Raw genomic sequence first — 19,412 nt, 5'->3', positions numbered from 1 at the left:
CAGTAAATTATCAACCTGTCTATTTATTTCTTCCCGTTGTGAATAAGGCAAACGATAGTTTTTAATGTAAACCGGATTTTTGGCAGTCAATCTAAGTTTCTGTTCGTAAAAGTTGTTAAGAGTCATACGGTCCGTTTTTAAAGCAAATACATCGGCATATTTTAGGCATAAATCAAGCAATTGGCATTGGTCATATTTTGGCATTTGTTTTTGTAGAACACTTTTTAATTCTTCCAGACGTTTTGTATTTTCTGAAGTTTCACTGATTTTGTATACGTTGAAGTTGGTAATTTCTTCGGTTACTATATTGCATTTGTTGACATATTTTACCTCATCGGTTATATTTAAAACTTTTAAAATTGGGTTATTTGTGTCAACAATGCACTTTGCGGTAAAACACCACTACAAATTTCTTGCGCGTCTACAAAAACAGGATTTTTAGATTTCTTCAAATTAAACAACCGATAAACTTCACATCTTGGAGGAATCACTAAAGTGTCTGTGGTCATACCATGTAAAATTTTTATACTATGAGTTTCTGTGCCAATGCTAATTGTTATGCTATTGTTTGCGTAGTCGATTATGCACTTATATGTTTTTAGAAAATCCTTGCCGAGTATGCCGTCCGAAGGTATGTTAAAATCGTCACTTACTACGTGTAATTTATGCGGAATGAAAAAAATTTGATGCAATTAAATTTGTATTAACTGTACCTAACGTTAAAACCGAATCTATTGTTACACCTGTTATGTTAATAATATCTTTACCGTTGATTTGAACTCTATTTGTTAAACTTGAAAATTTAATTAAGGAAATATCAGCTTGAGAATCTACGAGAAAAGTGCATGGCTGATGAGAATCACTACATTTTAATCCGATGAAATCGGAATAGTTGAGATTCAAACAGTAAACAGCGTTTTTAGGAAAGTTTTCATCTAGTATTCTAGCTCTTGCTCCCCCAGTGTTCGCTCCTGAGGGGCATCCGCGTTTAAAGCACGCACATTAGCATTATTACTCGCAATTCCACGTCTGTTACTATTGTTTCCCCGAGAACTAGATCGATTGCCCGAATTATTGTTATTAGAATTATTACTGTGGCCTCTTCTACTATTGTTATTAAACCTATAACTGTTTCCATTATTATTGTATCTGCTGTTATTGTTATTGAAACGGCTGTTATTATTATTGAAACGACTGCTATTGTTATTGAACCTATTACTGTAATTATGTCCCCTAAATCCGCCTCGAAAACTATTTGGCCTATTAATACGCGACTGAAACGCTAGCACTTGACGTTCTTTAACTTCATTATTACGCTCAACTATCATCTTTGCAACTACGTCCTTTGAGTCGCTGAAAGTAGTTGATGCTAAAATTGACTTAACTAATTCTGAACGAGTGTTCAGCCTACATACGTTAACTGTTTGCTCTACAGCCATTTCGTGAGCTTTCGCTTGCGTCATACCTTCAATGATCAGGGAACGTTCTAATGAGTCTGACAATTCTTCAACACGCTTGGCAAATTCCGAGTAGTTATTGTTTACCACATGTAAAGACGCGATTTTACCCGCGACAACTTTTGAATTGTCGGGTTTAATTCTACTTCGTAACGCGGCTTTAATTTGACTAACGGAATTTACCTCAGTTGGAATTGCTTCGCGTGCTTTACCCTCGAGTTCCGATTTTAGAAATGATATGAAAGTACCAGTTAAATTTTCATCAGCGAACTCTTCAAGTAATTCAATTTTGTCTATAAAGTACTCAAGCGCTAACGTATCGCCGCTGTAGTTTTCTCTAATAGAAGTAGCACACATGGTAATGAAAGATCTCTTTTGCTCGAGTGTTGCCATGATTTGATCGTTAAGATCTGAAGCTGAATTAGAAGAAGTTGAGGCAATGTTTGGACTAATTGGATCGTTAAGATCTGGGTTTCAGTTAGAAGAAGTTGAAGTTAATTTTGCACTATTGGAATCGTTGAGATTTGACTCTAAATTAGAAGTTAAATTTATGTTAGGAGAATCTTCGAAGCCTTGGAAATCTGCTGATAAAGATAATTTATTTTCCTGTCTTGTGAATTTTTCGGTCGACGATGAAGTTAAGCTTTCCGAGCTTGACGTTAATTTGTTGGAATCTGTTTCTGAGTCTGAAGTTTTGTGGGCTCGCTTCCTATCTCTAAGGTTGTACATGTAGTTATAAGAAGAGCAAAAGAATTAAGTTTTAGCTACTATGAAATTAATGAAGGATGTATACTTGAAGTTGAAATCTCGAAAGGAGAGAAAAAAAAATTGGAAAGGGAACTGGTTTACAGTGAATTGTCGCTAACGAAGTATTTGTAATTTACTGGAGAATCTAATTGAAACAAAAATATTGATACTAGAAAGCTGAAAGAAGAAATTGAATTTAAAATGGGCTCAAAAATTTAAAAGTATGAATGGCAAAAAAAAAAAAAATCTCGGTATGTGGTAATCACGGACGCACCGCTTTGTAAAAAAAATCTCATTTGGGTTTTTACGGGACCACCGTTTTTTAAAAAAAAATTTGAATTAATTTTCCACAAACCAATGTTTATATCAAAATTCCAAAATTTATGGATTACACGTGAACTGCTTATCCAGTTCACTTATATAGTGAAAAATAATTTTGGATAATGTAAGTATTAAAAAACTGAAGTATAATGAAAATTTGAAAAATGGAAATATAGACATGTGCAACTTTGAAAGAAAAATGTGTGAAATGATTTGAAAATTTGAAATTAAAATTAAAGCTTGAGAGTATGGGAATTTGTGAAATGTGTTGAGAATCTTTTAAATTAGAAATTTGAAAATATTAAAAATTTGAAGAAAATGTGAATTCGTAAAATGAGTTGAAACTTGAGAGAAAAATTTAAATGTAAATTTGCAAGTGTTGAATTTTATAAAATGGTTCGAAAATTTTAGAATTGTTGATAAATAAAAAAGTATTAATTGTTAAATTTAGACGGATGCACCGCTTTAATCCAAAATGTATTTGGTTGTTCAACAGTACCACCGTTTTAATCGAAATCCAAAATATTTTATGTATATACGTAAATGTGTGTATGTCGAAAAAAATTTTTTCACAAAAACTACATATACATATGAAATTGATATACTTAAATGCTGCTTCCGAGGTTCTGTTTAGCCGCCGCTGCTTCCTCTGCTGCGCTGCTGCTACTGCGCTGCCAGTATTATGCGCTGCTGTTGTATAAATTTTATATGGCGTCGTTTTCGCGCCGTTATGCGTCTATATGTATGTATGTATATGGCGTGGTTTTTGTGCCGCTATGTGAGCAAGTGGAGGAGTGCCGTTATGAATTTTGGTGACTGGTGGTACAGTTTGCGAATTAATTCCGCACTTTAAATTATTTTCGTATTCGTAAATTAATATTGAAAATTTTTCTGCTTTTCTTAATTTTGTATTATCTCTGTTTGTTTTATTTGGTTTTATTATATCGATGATTTTGTGTTATTTCCGTATCAATTAAAATTTTATATTATGGTTTTACTCTTTTGTTAAATTTTGTTACCTCCTTTCTCATTAAAGATTTCGTTTATAATTGTCTTATTTCTGCCGTACTTAAATTTTGTACTTTAGTTTTTAAAGTTTTGATTATCTCCGTAGAATTTAGGTTTTTTGTATATTACAAATTAATTTATATTCTTTTATTTCTGTAAAATTTAGTCGTTGGTATTATTATTTTTGATTATCTCCGTAGAATTTAGATTTTTATATTACAGGTTAATTTATATTCTTTTATTTCTGTAAAATTTAGTACTTGGTATTATTATTTTTAATTATCTCCGTAGAATTTAAATTTTTATATTACAGGTTAATTTATATTCTTTTATTTCTGTAAAATTTAGTATTTGACGTTATTACTTTGATTATTTTAAATTTATTAAGTTGTGTTAAATTTGGTTGTATTTCACTGCACCACCACTTTTCACTTCCTCACTCCACTGTACTCACTTTTTGACTGCCAAAATAGCCTCACGGTCGCCATGTGGCGTTCCAACCAATGGAAGCCTTCTTCTTCGTACGCCTTTACAACGCTCCTTCATTTTTGGGAGGACGCCGCCTCCAAACTGTTGCCATTTTTTTGGTTTTGGCAATTAAATCCACCGAGGGGGCCTTCTTTTGAAAAGCATCAAATATTTGTCACTTTCAATAAAATGAAAGAACTTAAAAATGTTCTTTTTTAATTTATTCACGAAAAGTTTCAGCTATACACGATGTCGGTCAAAATTGGAATGGCCGCTCGTATTTTATTTTTTCTTTCTTTTTCTTTTGTGTGACGTTGGCTGCAGTTGTACTTGCCATGCGTGTTGCCACTGCGTGCGCCTGTCAAGTACAACTAAAGCCCCAACCACATAAGATACCTTACTATAATGTTGCTAATGCTATAGGATGTCCAATCCCGACGATGTACTTGATTGCATATTAGGATTCCCACCACTCGCAGTAATATTTAACTCATCAGGGTTAACAGCAATTGCAGCAGGTTTTTCCTTAAGTGTGCGCTTCTTTGTAGATTTTGACGCTTTAGCATTAGCAGTATCAGCAGCATCTGATTTAACAGGATTCGTAGAAGTATAAGTAGCATTGTTACGATTATAAACATCGTCAGCTGAAGAAGCCAATGCATTCACACTGTTAGCAACAACAGAGGCAAACGTTTGAGCACCAATCGAAGCAATAACAGTCCCATCGGCAGAAGGTACGTTGCTCACGATAGCATTATTAGCAGACATTGCATGACCCTTAGTAACATCTGTTAAAGAACATGTATTTTGCCCACTCACACCATTTGACTGTACGAATGGCGAATTGCCGTTGACATTGCAAAAAACAGGTGATAACATTGTAGGTATAGGGTAAACAGAAGATGTAAAAGACAACGGCAAAGACGAAAGCGCAGCTGTAGCAGACCCGTGGTTATTATTGTTTGTATTTTCCCGCACACTAACACAAGATGGATTAAAGGCACTATGTAAGAATTGTAGGCCATTGCATTGTTGATGTTATCACTGTTAAAGTTTTGAGGTTGCTTATCTGATTTGATAAGCGATTTCAGCCCCTCAACTTCCTTCATCAAATCCTCGAATTTAGAGCTGAACAGATCTTTTAAAAAGTCTGTGCCAAGCTTTTGCGAAGCAGCAATAGAGTCTAAAGAAGATAAAAAGCGCTCAGGCAAGTTAACACACTCTTGACATAAGTATACGATGTTACGATTAAACTTAAATAATTTCACATCATATTCTGAAATCTGACCATCACAACAGTTTCTATGAAATCTTTTTTGGCAAAAACCCGAACATGGCACAACAAGTGAGTCATTTCTCGCAAAGGCTTTATTGCACTTAGCACAAAAGTCATCCATTTAAGAAAAAATTTTAAAGAAAATCACGGAGCAAACGAAACACGTCTATACGCGACGAAAGCCGATTTAAGCATGATTTATAACGGAAATTAGTATATTGACAAAAAAAAAAGTTTGCAAATGTTATCAAATGGAGTATAGTTATGCGATGCTAATAACCATGCAAAACGTTAAATGGCTATGCCATCGAAGGGATTTTGATAAAATTTGGGTGATGTGATTACTCTACAATTACGGATGCAGTTGTATTTTACGAAGTTAGTGTATGCAAGCCACCCATTAGCCAGGGGGTCGTATCCTCGCTAACTTCTTTGGAACGACATATTGATGTTGTTAACTTGTATATCTAAAATTAACTTGAAGATCTAAATTAATTTATAATGTACGAGTGAAGATGGAAATTGTAAAATGGAGTTTAATTGCCTTCGGATTACCCGAAACCAAAATTACTAACTCGTGCGGGGCGCCATTTTCAATCGTCGGCGCTTTGGTTGAATTTCGTGGATTAAAAAAAAAAATATTTTTGGGGTTATGTCGTATGTCTCTAAAACTGGCAGCTTTATAAAAGTAAAAATCTCACGTTTCAGGCGCCATTTTTGTAATATACACGTGCATGCAAGTATAATGTAATTGTACGTATACCCACATACTCGCATCACCTCTTTGTTGGCCTCAGTATGCACGCCCCAACTAGCTCAGTATGACGGGACGTGGTTCTTAAACGTAAGTACATATTGAGGCAGGGCGTATATTACATGGTCGTTCTTAGTTCGGGTTCGCCTGGGCTTATCACCAGGAAGCCCACCCTACCTTGGACCGCTCCTTTTCTTTTCATACTTACGCGATCCCCTCGGCTCCACTTCAATCCTGGTTATCTCCCTTATGCTCCCTTCATCATCTTTCCCTTCCCCCTCAAGAAATGCCCAACTCACTCAGATATTTCGTTCGAATTTAAAATACAGAAAAAAAATTTTATTAACAATACTTCAACACATGTACTTTTAGACATTCATGGCATCTTCGGATGCTTCTGAAGCTCCTTCCTCAAAACAACCACACAACTCTTAGCTAAGCAAACCGCCTCTGAAAACAATAGGGAACCTGAACCCTACCTAAAAGAGCTCTCTTAGATTTGGTCAGTAACCTATGCTCCGCCCTCATAATTTTATGGCTCGTTCCTTCAGCTTGGCCGCAAACCTTCGCCATAATTCTCAATGTTGGGAATATGTTATGGCCATAAATTTAGTGGCAGCTTTAATGTGGTGAGAATCCCCTATCCCCAACAAAAATTTGTGTGTGTAATTGATATATGTGTGACTTACTCAGCGCATGTAGTTAAAGACTTGGATGTTTTTACGCGGACTCCGGTGTGCTGGGCAGCCTGCTTCCTTCTTTGACGGATTTGTCGTGTTCTTCTCACGCTCACTTTCATGCGCCTGTTTGAGGCTCACTTTTGGTGTACCTTCAGGTGGATCGGTGCTCAAAGCTCTCCTTCAATGTCGCACGTGGTTGTACACGCTTCTTATTCCCCTTTGCTCTGGATTGGTGCTCTTCGCGTGATGGTTTTATCTTCTAACTCGTGAATTATATTGGCTCACTTTTTTTTCGCGTCAAATTTTATATTCTTTGTCGTCGACTCAATGTTGTTTCGCGACCGTGCACATTAATTTTTTCAAGCGCGAGTTGCATTGTAAACTTTTCTCATCCTCGTCTGCTTCAGTCGGATCACATCCGTCCACTTCGATCACACCACCCTGATAAATCACGAAAAAACCTCCTCATCTTTGCCGCGGTTAGCGCTTTTATACCATGACTCTCCCCGAATCACTCGGTACTTTCTCAATTTGACATAGTGCGTATGGGCTCAGATTCCTTTTTGTCGCGAATTATACCTCCCTTTCCTTCACTTATTCACGCAGTGCGCTCATCGTATGATTTAGAGTATCTATTTATCCCCCTTTTTCCACACTTAAACTCTTCACTTTATCCACCGTCTGGCAACCCCTTGCTATACTACACTTTTGTGTAATTTGCTTTGTTATGACATTTCGTTATAGCTACCGAATTGCTACCAGATGTATGTGTGTTTATTTGATAACCATGCAATTATGCGAAAGGTAATTTTTTTAATTTATTTCTTTTCAGATGTGGCAGCGGGACAAGGATTATCCATGGCTGGTCAACGTAGGGAACCCACATGACCCTGACATATGTTAATATCGACTTGCACCAAAGAGGATAAATATAGTAAGAGCCACCAGTCTGCTACGAGTGGCGAGTAACTCGCTGGAAATTAAAATAATTGATGCCTAATGTTTTTTAAGAGGAGCATTTTTAATTGTCTCGCATTTATCCATGCCGTGTAGGCTCCTTGTGCAACTGGAACTGATTTTTGGAAAGAGAATTAATTAAATTATATTAATCAAATACCCCACGAAAATGTATAGAAGACACTATATTCACATCTCGCACAAAAAAAAAAACCAGCGACTACCTCGAAGAAAATATTTAGCAAATGGCTAAAATAACGAGTGACGTCTCTTATTATATTTATCCTATTTGCTTTCACACCATTACCCTGCAGTCAAAATCCAAAGTAGTCAGCAAACATTCCAGTTCATTGATTAGAATTTTGTAGGGTTATTCATACTAGTTAGTGTATGAGTAGTTAATCGAATAAAATTGTATGGTGGCTTTCATAATACTTGTCAGTTTTAGAATGGTGCATTGACTATGACTTTAAGGTGTTATTCATACTAATTAGTATTTGAATAATTTTTTCGACTAGAATTTCGTTTGTCTGAGTCGAAGAAATGCGCGAGTGCTTTCTGTAGTCAATTTCCAAATGCATACTTCAGTTCATAATGCTAGATATCGTTCAAATCAACGGGCCATAAACACAAGCATGATGACCGTTACCTCAACAGAGGTTAGAGAAGCCATTGAAAACGCCAAGCCTTCCATATTAATATTCCCAGACGGAAAACCTATGCCGATGCCAAAACACCTTGGCCATGAGGGCATCACCATCCTAGCACATTTTTTCTACTTGTCGTAAAAAGCCTTTGCCATTCCAGAATAACAGAGAAATGCCGGAAACCCAGCCAGTATCTACCGATATTATCCCTTTAGTCAGTAACGAAATCGTTTAAAGCCGTTATAATTTCCTCAATTAAATGAAATTCTTCGGTTATCCAGCCATCAACATGACTTCCGTAAAGTGCATATCACTACCACCATTCTGAACTCCATTAACACTCATCATAAGACGGTGCTAGTGCTGCTTGGCCTGTTTTGACATATTAAACCAGGACTGATTCGTTCCTTCTCCGTTAGATAGATAATTTATTGAGGATTGCACTGCGACCTCAGGACCTCATCCCAACCGACTTCGATGATGAACGCCAGTAGTTCAAATTATAAAATTAAAAATTGCTTGAAATAAATGTTTTCATACATTTAAAGCGATACGGGCAATCCCCGGTTAACTCATATAAGTAGACAACATTTGGCTAATTCGTTGTAGTTCTATAAATAGAACAAAAACAACAACAAATACCAAGTTTCTCTGAAAACCGCCTTACAAACAGGCATAACTTCAACACATAAATACATACGAATTATGTAATGTGTGGAAGATAATATATGCGAAGAAGGCAATTGGAAAAAACTTTACAACAACTAAGGCATGACGTAGCTGAATGCGTTTATAACCATTTCAACTATCGTAGGAGTGCGGGTTCGACTCCCACTCCCGGGAGAAAAATGTTTGAAGAGATTTACAAGATATAATCGAAACAGCTGTCGCCTTGTCCGTCCTGATGTCACGCTGTTTACATTTTTCCCAAATTATTAAATAAATTATAAAATGAAAAATTGCTTGAAATAAATGTGTTCATACATTTAAAGCGATACGGGCAATCCCCGGTTAACTCATATAAGTAAATTAATTTCTGTATATTTCCGATTTTCCAGAATTAATAACCAAGCCTGGAAAGGCCATGCAAATAAACACAGTTTCAGCGTCGGATTCGTGATGGGTGAGAGATTTTACGGACGAACCTCTCGCCACTTAACGAAAAAAAGAGAAACAAATTGGTTATACATATCATTGATATGCGCCCATGCACCGACAGAGGAGTAAGACGATGAGGTAAAAGACGCCTAAGCGGGTAAAGTGGCTTAAAATATACCTGCGGCAGGCCTGTCGTAAGAGGCGATTAAAATACCCATATAATTTAAGGAGCTGTGTGGCGCAACACTTTCTAGGGGCTGCCAGCATCGAACTCACCTACCCGTGGATTCGCGTGCAAGGCCATATTACTCGTATGGAAGATGATGTCCGTCTAAGAAAGTATTTTTATTCCCTTGATGTGACCAATTGGCGCTAGTTAACCCAGCAAAAAAGCGACTGACATGCCTTATTGGAAGGCCATAAGTGTCAATTAAGTAAAAAGTAATAATCAAGCCGTTATTGTTGGCGCATACAATTAAATGTTTAAATACAAAGCGCGATGTACCTCCAAAAATAATGACAGCCGAGCTTGCCTTACTATTTGCGTTGTGCCCCTTTTTGATTTTTCCTACCTACATGTTTTACGCCGACTCCAAACGGCGTCTGCAAGGCAAGTGAGTTTTCACTGAGAAGCTTTTCAGCCTTGGGGCGAACCCGCTGGGGCGTACAGAATCAAGGTAGACTCTATTTGTAATGCCGGGTCATATTTCGCGAAGAAAATGACTTTAATAATCTCTTGATGCCCGAAAAATTTAACAAGGGAAATTTTATTACTCACTATTATTTTATACTCACTTTTTCCCTTTATTGAATGACAAAAGAAAAAATGTATTTCTTCTATGTTATGTATGTACATGTATGGGTATAATAAAATAATTTAAAAAAATGTTTCAGTTAAACGGTTTTATTGAAAACAATACTTACATTAAGTAATAATAATACTTAAAGCTAGAAAATAATTAGGTAGGTCCTAGTTACTAGTAATTACACTCCCCATCAGTCTGGGGCGTTGATCAAACAATTAAATAAAAACGTTGAGCGCGAGAAATTTCTAAAAATATGAGGCGTAGAATAACCTGATTAAGGTTCAGTTGGTTATGACTATCAATAGCAAGTCTGGAGAGGCCATGCAAATAAACACAGTTTCAGCGTCGGATGGGTGAGAGATTTTACGGACAAACCTCTCGCCACTTAACGAAAAAAAGAAACAAATTGGTTATAGATATCATTGATATGCGCCCATGCACCGACAGAGGAGTAAGACGATGAGGTAAAAGACGCCTAAGCGGGTAAAGTGGCTTAAAATATACCTGCGGCAGGCCTGTCGTAAGAGGCGATTAAAATACCCATATAATTTAAGGAGCTGTGTGGCGCAACACTTTCTAGGGGCTGCGAGCATCGAACTCACCTACCCGTGGATTCGCGTGCAAGGCCATATTACTCGTATCGAAGATGATGCTCCGTCTAAGAAAGTATTTTTATTCCCTTGATGTGACCAATTGGCGCTAGTTAACCCAGCAAAAAAGCGACTGACATGCCTTATTGGAAGGCCATAAGTGTCAATTAAGTAAGAAGTAATAATCAAGCCGTTATTGTTGGCGCATACAATTAAATGTTTAAATACAAAGCGCGATATACCTCCAAAAATAATTAAAGCCGAGCTTGCCTTACTACTTGCGTTGTGCCCCTTTTTGATTTTTCCTACCTACATGTTTTACGCCGACTCCAAACGGCGTCTGCAAGGCAAGTGAGTTTTCACTGAGAAGCTTTTCAGCCTTGGGGCGACCCCGCTGGGGCGTACAGAATCAAGGTAGACTCTATTTGTAATGCCGGGTCATATTTCGCGAAGAAAATGACTTTAATAATCTCTTGATGCCCGAAAAATTTAACACGGGAAATTTTATTACTCACTATTATTTTATACTCACTTTTTCCCTTTATTGAATGACAAAAGAAAAAATGTATTTCTTCTATGTTATGTATGTACATGTATGGGTATAATAAAATAATTTAAAAAAATGTTTCAGTTAAACGGTTTTATTGAAAACAATACCTACATTAAGTAATAATAATACTTAAAGCTAGAAAATAATTAGGTAGGTCCTAGTTACTAGTAATCGCACTCCCCATCAGTCTAGGGCGTTGATCAGACAATTAAATAAAAACGTTGAGCGCGAGAAATTTCTAAAAATATGAGGCGTAGAATAGCCTGATTAAGGTTCAGTTGGTTATGACTATCAATAGCAATTTGACGCGTCCAACGCTTTTATGTAACTGATCAACGGCCTAGATTGATGAGGAGTGCGATGACTAGTACCTAGGAACTACCTAGTTATTTTCTAGCTCTTCGTATTATTATTACATAATGTAAGTAATGTTTTCAAGAAAACCGTTTAACTTAAAGATTTTTTTAATTATTTTATTTTCAACTTTTTAGTCTTTATTTAATTCCCTATTATTTCTCATTCTATTTACTTCATTTAGTGACTCATTATTACAACGAATATTTCCTGACAATTTGTTACAATCTAAGTCCTCTAATCTATCTCCAATCTAACTCCAAACTAATTTTATGTCACATGTACCGGACTATATGCAATATTTGTTCCAAATATGAGCCAAATCGGACCACAAATACCAGTATGTATTTTTAATATCTCGCTCCTTGCCGCACCTAGCGGAATTTTTTTTCATAAACCGGTTTCTATTTTTGTATGTAATATGTGTTCATAATATGAACCAGACCACAAATACGATTTTTTTTAATCTCTCGATCCATGCGCCACCTGGCGGCGATTTTGTTTCATAGGTCACTTTCTATTCATGTATGTATAATATGGACCGAATATCTCGATCCTTGCGCCACCTAGCGGCGAGTGCGAGTTTTTTCATAGGTCGCTTTCTATTCACGTATGTGTTATGTTTTCCAAATATGAACCAAATCGGACCACAAAAAGGATTTTTTGAAATATTTCGATCCATGCGCCACCTATCGGAGTTTTCTTTCTCTTATAATTGCATTGTCATCGGGTTCTGAACTATATTCCAAGTTTCAAGCTTGTAGCTTATCGGGATGTTACTTAAATTTAATTACAAAATTCGTAAACAACGGTTCGCTCGCTACACAGAGTCAAGCTAAATAAAACCGTTTAAAATGTATTGCTTTTACATTATGTATGTACATGTATGGGTATAAAAATGACAAAGAATAGTGTTCCCGTATTGGTCACTTATATAAAATTGAGGTATGTTATATGGCGTGTTTTCATAATAATCGGTTGTGAAATCCAACATTCTCCCGGCCATGGCAACATTGTTGTCATTAGACTTGCGTTACACAGGTTGTATATTAAATACACATGGCTTTACTCGTAGAGGAGAATAAGTTACTCATAGCGGAACGATACAAGGTGGCATACCTACAAACATAAATAAAAATCCCATGTACTTTGTTGTTGTAAATTTGATGGACAAATGTCAAAATCGTACTGCGCCGGAAGTTGATGTATCAAATCAAAAAAATAATCAGCTGTTCCATGCTGCCACCTTGCATCGTTCCGCCATGAAGTGACTGAACCAAATTCGTGTGGCAATAGTTGTTTCTGTTAATGAGCAACTATGGGTACCAAAGCGAGCTTTGCGATCGGTCTTTTAAACATGCCCGTGGCTGTCTTGACTGTTACCACGCGGATGAGCTCATCGCTTCCGGTATGCAACGAGACCACGCGACCCACAGGCCAATGACCAACTGGAAAGCGATCATCCTTGAGGATAACCAAATCGTTTTCCTTAAGGTTGGATTTCCTTTCTTGCCATTTAGTACGGATCTACATAGGAGACAAAATATCCTCTTTAAATCGCTGAAAAAATTGTTGAACTATTTGGTACATTAGCTGATGCCTTTTAATTGGATTCGATTCACACGGTGGTTGAGGTCGAGATAGAAGAGCGTTGCCCGTGAGGACGTGTCCGGGCGTTAATGCAGTAAAGTCGTTGGGATTATGCGTAATTGGTGAAATTGGACTAGAATTTAGCACAGCCTCGATGCGGGTCAGGACGATTGAGAACTCCTCGAAGGTCAGTTTAGCCTTTCCAATTTCTCTAGATAAGTGAAATTTCATAGATTTCACCGCCGCTTCAGCCAAACCATTAAAATGAGGAGCACCGGGTGGCTAAAATGCCATTGAATATGTATGGTATAGCTTCCAATGCTATTGATCGGAGATATTCGGATTAAATTCTCTGATTCTAATTATGAGCACCAACAAAATTTGTTTCATAATCACTGAATACGTCGTGACAAAATTCTCGCCTGGCCACAAAGTGGTCGAATGCGTGTAGGAAGGTTTGGGTCGAGAGATCGCCTGCTGCCTCCAAGTGAACTGCTTTGGTGGTAAAGTTAAATTTAAAGTTAAAGTTAAAAATAAAGTTAAAGTTAAAGTGAAAGTTAAAGTTAAAGTTAAGGTTAAAGTTAAAGTTAAAAATAAAGTTAAAGTTAAAGTGAAAGTTAAAGTTAAAGTTAAGGTTAAAGTTAAAGTTAAAGTTAATTTTAAAGTCAAAGTTAAAGTTAAGGTTAGAGTTAAAGTTGAAGTTAAATTTAAAGTTAAGGTTAAAGTTAAAGTGAATGTTAAAGTTAAAGCGAAAATTAAAGTTAAAAATAAAGTTAAAGTTAAAATGAAAGTTAAAGTTAAAGTCAAATTTAAAGTTAAAGTTAAAGTTAAAGCTAAGGATAAAGTTAAAGTTAAAGTTAAAGTCAAAGTTAAAGTCAAAGTTAAAGTTAAGGTTAAAGTTAAAGTTAAAGTTAAATTTAAAGTTAAAGTTACAGTTAAGGTTAAAGTTAAAGTTAAAGTGAATGTTAAAGTTAAAGTTAAAAATAAAATTAAAGTTAAAGTGAATGTTAAGTTAAAGTGAAAGTTAAAATTAAAGTTAAAAATAAAGTTAAAGTGAAAGTGAAAGTTAAATATTAACTTCTCATTTATTCAATAAAAGAAAAAAATTTGTTTTCTTATCGGTCACCACGCTTAAAAAGGTTAACTTGAATTAATATCAAAGACAAAACTATCAAAGAAAAACAAAATGTTGCATAAATATTATAATTGCATAAGTTGATAATATGCAATAGCTTTACCGCGGCAGTCCCCGAGTGCCACACGTCCTTTTTTATCTTTATGAAGCTTAGGGTTCTTCAGCTGAACAACGCAGGCACGTGCAGAGTCATGCAATGATTTAAGCTCAGCTGTCGATTTACGTTGACTATAAGTGGGCAAATTCATAAATTTTCTCATGAATGCTGTAAACAAAACTTGATCATTGCAATAGATGAATGGATTTGCGACTCTTTGTTTCGAGAGTGCGCTGCCAAAATGCACATTTTTGTCAATGACGCCACTCCAAACAAAAATGAATAGATCTGAATATGTGGATTTTGACATACATTTCGGCGATTTTATAGTTTCAATCATTTAAAAAATGATAGTGGAAAAATATTCATTTCTTTAAACTTATTTTACAATAATACGACTAGTTAGAAATAAATATAAACAAATCTAAAATATACATTTTGATGAAATTAATTAGTCAAATATTGTAACGCATTTAACTTACAGTGAAAACCAAATCTTCTTTTGAAATTTGAGTAAATCGGACCTAGGATGTAATAGTTAACATCATTTAGTGGATTGGGCTTATCTTACATGTCTGACGTTCCAGGCTCTGTGATCAAAATGGACTGGTTGCATCGGGACTTCATATTTACAAAACCTGTTTTTAGTGATAATTTTTGAATGGGAAATAATATTTACCCTCCGTCTTCGAACTTATAATATTTACACTAAAACAAGTATTTTTATCAAAAATTTGCATTTTGACAACGCTCTCTCGAAAAACCGCAAATCCATTCATCTATGGTTGCCAGCACAAATTTGAGATAAATCCCTCATGAGAGCGAAGAAAATGAGAGCGTAAACAAATGTTTCGTATCAAGTTATCTTTGATCATTTCTATAACGATCTTTTAAATCATTGAAGGCTTCATTATATGTGTCATCCATAACCTCCAAATGAGCGATGGATGACGTTACGTCTGTGGTAAGAAATGATTTTATATACACAAATTTTTGATGATTTGATTGCTTTGCTTTGAATTATTATGGATAGCTTGAAATGATGCTAAAAAGGTTGCCAATTGAGTTGGTTCGCCGTCAAAATTTTCTATTTTTAATTCAGGAGGTCTAAATGTGCTATCGGCGTGAACTTCGCGTATGATCGTATTAATCGTTTCCGTTGTGGTAGCAGCCGGTGCAGCAGAATTAGGAAAAGTGGTTTGGTTTTCATGGTTTTCATTTGGATGCAGTTGGTCGAATACAATTTCTATATAATCGATGGCATCTGCATGCTCAGATTGAAAAGACCCAAAGATGTCCCGTTTGAAATAGTCTGGGAGATTCGATTGAGGCGTGTAGCAAACTGCCCCTTAGAACGTCGATTTGGTCTATCTTTATCGAAATTTGGTCCATAATACATAATCGTTCCAGCAAATCGCGTTGTTCCGCCACCAGCTGCCCTTCTTCAGTGAGAGCTACTGATTTCTTAAGCTGGAGTCATTGGTGCCGTATGTCGTATCGCTGTGTCCGTATCCCTAACGTAATCAGCTGTTTATCGTTACGACGGTAAACCAAAACCCAATTGGTTGGCTACGATACGGTTACGACCTTAGCGGCACCAATAATCGATTGCATTGATTCTCATAAGATTGGTCGAATCAGCTGTTATAAGGTTACCGATACGGTTACCGATAAAGCACCAATGTCTCCAGCTTTGGCCGGTGGCTCGTTTACCGGCATATCGTTAGAGAAAAAAATTGCCAACGAAAAGGTAAAGTTACTTATTTCTAACTTTCGTCACAATTGCTTTTACGGATTCGAATGGCCTTGATAGTGTATGCTGATAAAGAGATTGGTGCCCAAATCTCGTAACTAAATATACTTCCGATTCTTCGTAATTCAACGATAGAGTTATGATTAGCATTGTATTGTTGAAACGTTTGCTCTTACCGATTCCAAACAGTCAGATTTGTTCGCGTAACGGATGATTGACTAAGCTTGTTTGGCGCTGCTATTTGAGGTTATGTTGACACAATCGAGTGGTAAAGGTATTGCGATTTTCTGGAAATTAAGTTAATTAATTTACATTACGTGAAAACGGATCCGGATCGAAGGACTAGTGGTGCGTACATAACCACGGTATATTCTATTTGCAATGCCGAGTCATATTTTGCGAAGAATATGACTTTAGTAATCCCTTCGCGCCCGAAAAATTTCACACGGGATATTTTATACTGCTCACCTCACTTTTCCCCTTTATTGAATGAGAAAAGAAAAAATGTATTGTGTTAAAATTATATAAAAATGTTAAAGAATGGTGTGTTCCTGTACTGGTCACTTATATCAAACGGAGTTATGTTATATGGCGTATTTCCATACTGATCGGTTATGAAATATAAAATATATACCTTCGGCATGTCTGTCGTAAGAGGCGATTAAAATATTCATATAATTTAAGGAGTTGTGTAGCGCAACACTTTAAAGGGGCTGCCAGCCTCAAACTCACCTACCCATGGATACGCAGGCAAGGCCATGTTACGCGAATGGAAGATGATGCTCCGTCTAAGAAAGTGTTAGTTTAGTAAGAAATAATAATCAAGCCGTTATTGTTGGCCCATATAGTTCTCTTCCTCTTCGCGTCGTGCCCCTTTTTGATTTTTCCTACCTACATGTTTTACGCCGACTCAAACGGCGCCTGCAAGGCAAGTCAGTTTTCACTGAGAAGCTTTTCAGGGCGTATTTGCCAAATAACTGCCTTGGGGCGACACCGCTAAGAGAAAGTTTTTCTAATTGAAAAACTTGTTCCTCAATTTTTGATGTTACTTTGCCCGGGAGTTGAACCCAGTATCTTCAGTGTGAAGGCGGAGCACACTGCCACCACACAATGGCGGTCGCAAATACACTTATAAGTTCCAAATCATGGTTACTGCCCTTCGACCAGCTTGACATTGCAAAATGATACCTAATAATATAATTTCTTCATTATGCATAGAATCCTAAGCCCGGTATCTGCACAACCGAACTAGTTGAAGATTACCGTTATTATTGCTCTCTTTCATTCCTCAAATATCAATTATTTCAACCTCACATTTTCCACCACAAAAACATATAAAGAAACTATCTTTATTTCATAATAAACTTTTACTAAGGGGAGTTCAGGATTTTGTGCAAATGGTCTAGCATCATTGTATTTGCAAACTGGTGCAGCATTTCTACACAAAACGCCAAAAAATTATACGGCTATGCATTTCCTACGTCATGGCAAATACGCAACATCAAAAACCGTTGCAATCCCGAAAAAACTGATTGATTTTTATCAACAAAATTTTCGAATAAAATATAAGCTTACCTCCCTGGTCGTCCAAGGCCACGAGGGTGCGAATGCCGGCTTCCTTGCTCTAGCCAAAAAAGAAAAAAATATATAAAGTATGAAGTGAACATTTCTGTTATTAACAATGTTTTAAGATATACTTAGTAAAAAGCGAAGTATAAAAAAGAGTTGCCCGCATTGGTGTTTTTTCTATCCCGAATAAAGTCGATTCTGAACCACAGAGTTCTGCTGACATGGAGAAGTTAAACAAAATCGGCAGCAATGCCGAGCATCAGCCCCCGCCCCGTCTTCTTCCTCCCTCTTTTCCGGCAGCAATCATGTAGGTCAGGGACCTACCAGACTCTTAGTTCCTACCACCTTTTGCTCCATTTCCCAGCACAGAATATATATGTTTGCGTAATCCGCCCAATGCAGCTCCTGCCTTGGACGGGGCCACTTTCCTAGATGTTCTGGTCTCCGCGACGGCAACTCCCCGACTGGCTTCATTGCGCCATGTTGCCAGGCTGTAAACCCAACTACACCGGGTACCCCAATTTTTACCCAGGGACGTCCAGTCCAAGGGCCACAACAGTAATTGCGTCCTGGCCTCCCACAACTCAGGCGTAGTCCCTCGCCACTTACCCCTATAGTGACTTCGTCTCCCCCGCTGCACTTCAGAATTCTGCAGTTAAACTCTAATGGATTAACTGGGAAGATCACAGAGATAGTCGATTTCATGAAGCGGCATAACATCCGCATCGCTGCGATTCAAGAGACTAAACTCACAGCAATATTTGCTCTGTAGACCTGTTCTGGGTATATTGTCCACAGAAAAGATCGCGAGGGCGGAAATCGAGGCGGCCTTGCTTTTATAATACACCACTCAGTGCAATATAATATATTTGATCCGGCAGCGGCTGCAGGGACAGTGTCGTAGAACGTCACTGGTTATCTGTCCGGTCAGGCGATGTTAACCTAAAAATCATTAACATCTGCATCCCTCCTGCCACCTGTTGCCCCAGTAGATACCACCCTAATATTAGAACACTACTCACTGGCGACAATCGCATTATCTTAGGCGATTTCAATGCCCATCACTATATATGGCATCCAAACCTGCAGGTAGACAGCAGGGGTGAGATGTTGGCGGATCAAATAGAAGAAGCGACGTTCTGCACAGTAAACGGAGACCACCCATTCGTATGGTAGGAAGCTGTCATAGTTCGCCAGATATATCAATTGTGAGCGCAGGACTCGTGAACTGCGTCAACAGGCAGCCGATGGTGACATTGGCATCTGACCACCTGCCTATACTTATTTCCCTTCAGCGAACACCCGAATTCATCATCACCGAAAAACGCACTTTCATAAATTTTAAAAAAGAAAAGTGGGATGAGTACAAATCCTTCACAGAGAGTCGCTTTGCTGCCCTCCCTATCCTGACTGATGCTCGCGAAGGGGAACGTGTTTTCCGCAAAGTCATTGAATCCGCCTCGGCTTGTGTTATTCCCGCCAGAATAATCCCCGAAATTCGGCCCCACTTTCCGTCGGCGGCCGCAAATTTAGCGAGAGAACATGGCCTTTTAAG

The 19,412-nt window shown here is 37.2% G+C and overlaps 1 protein-coding gene across 3 annotated transcripts in view; it reads right to left on the bottom strand.

Annotated features, from left to right (window-relative positions):
• The window catches only part of Snap25 (Synaptosomal-associated protein 25kDa), a 1,254,720-nt gene that overhangs the window by 843,001 nt on the left and 392,307 nt on the right, over positions 1–19,412 (bottom strand). For all 3 annotated transcript variants that reach the window (XM_067769106.1, XM_067769109.1, XM_067769100.1), the window contains one exon: positions 17,864–17,912. In XM_067769106.1, coding sequence (XP_067625207.1) covers positions 17,864–17,912 — 49 coding nt within the window. The remainder of the gene's footprint in view (positions 1–17,863; positions 17,913–19,412) is intronic.

Source organism: Eurosta solidaginis, chromosome 1 (assembly GCF_040869045.1).
Source record: "Eurosta solidaginis isolate ZX-2024a chromosome 1, ASM4086904v1, whole genome shotgun sequence".
In the NCBI taxonomy this organism is placed as follows: domain Eukaryota; kingdom Metazoa; phylum Arthropoda; class Insecta; order Diptera; family Tephritidae; genus Eurosta; species Eurosta solidaginis.
The sequence above is the reverse complement of the archived record's forward strand: the minus strand, read 5'-3'. Positions and strand labels throughout refer to the sequence as shown.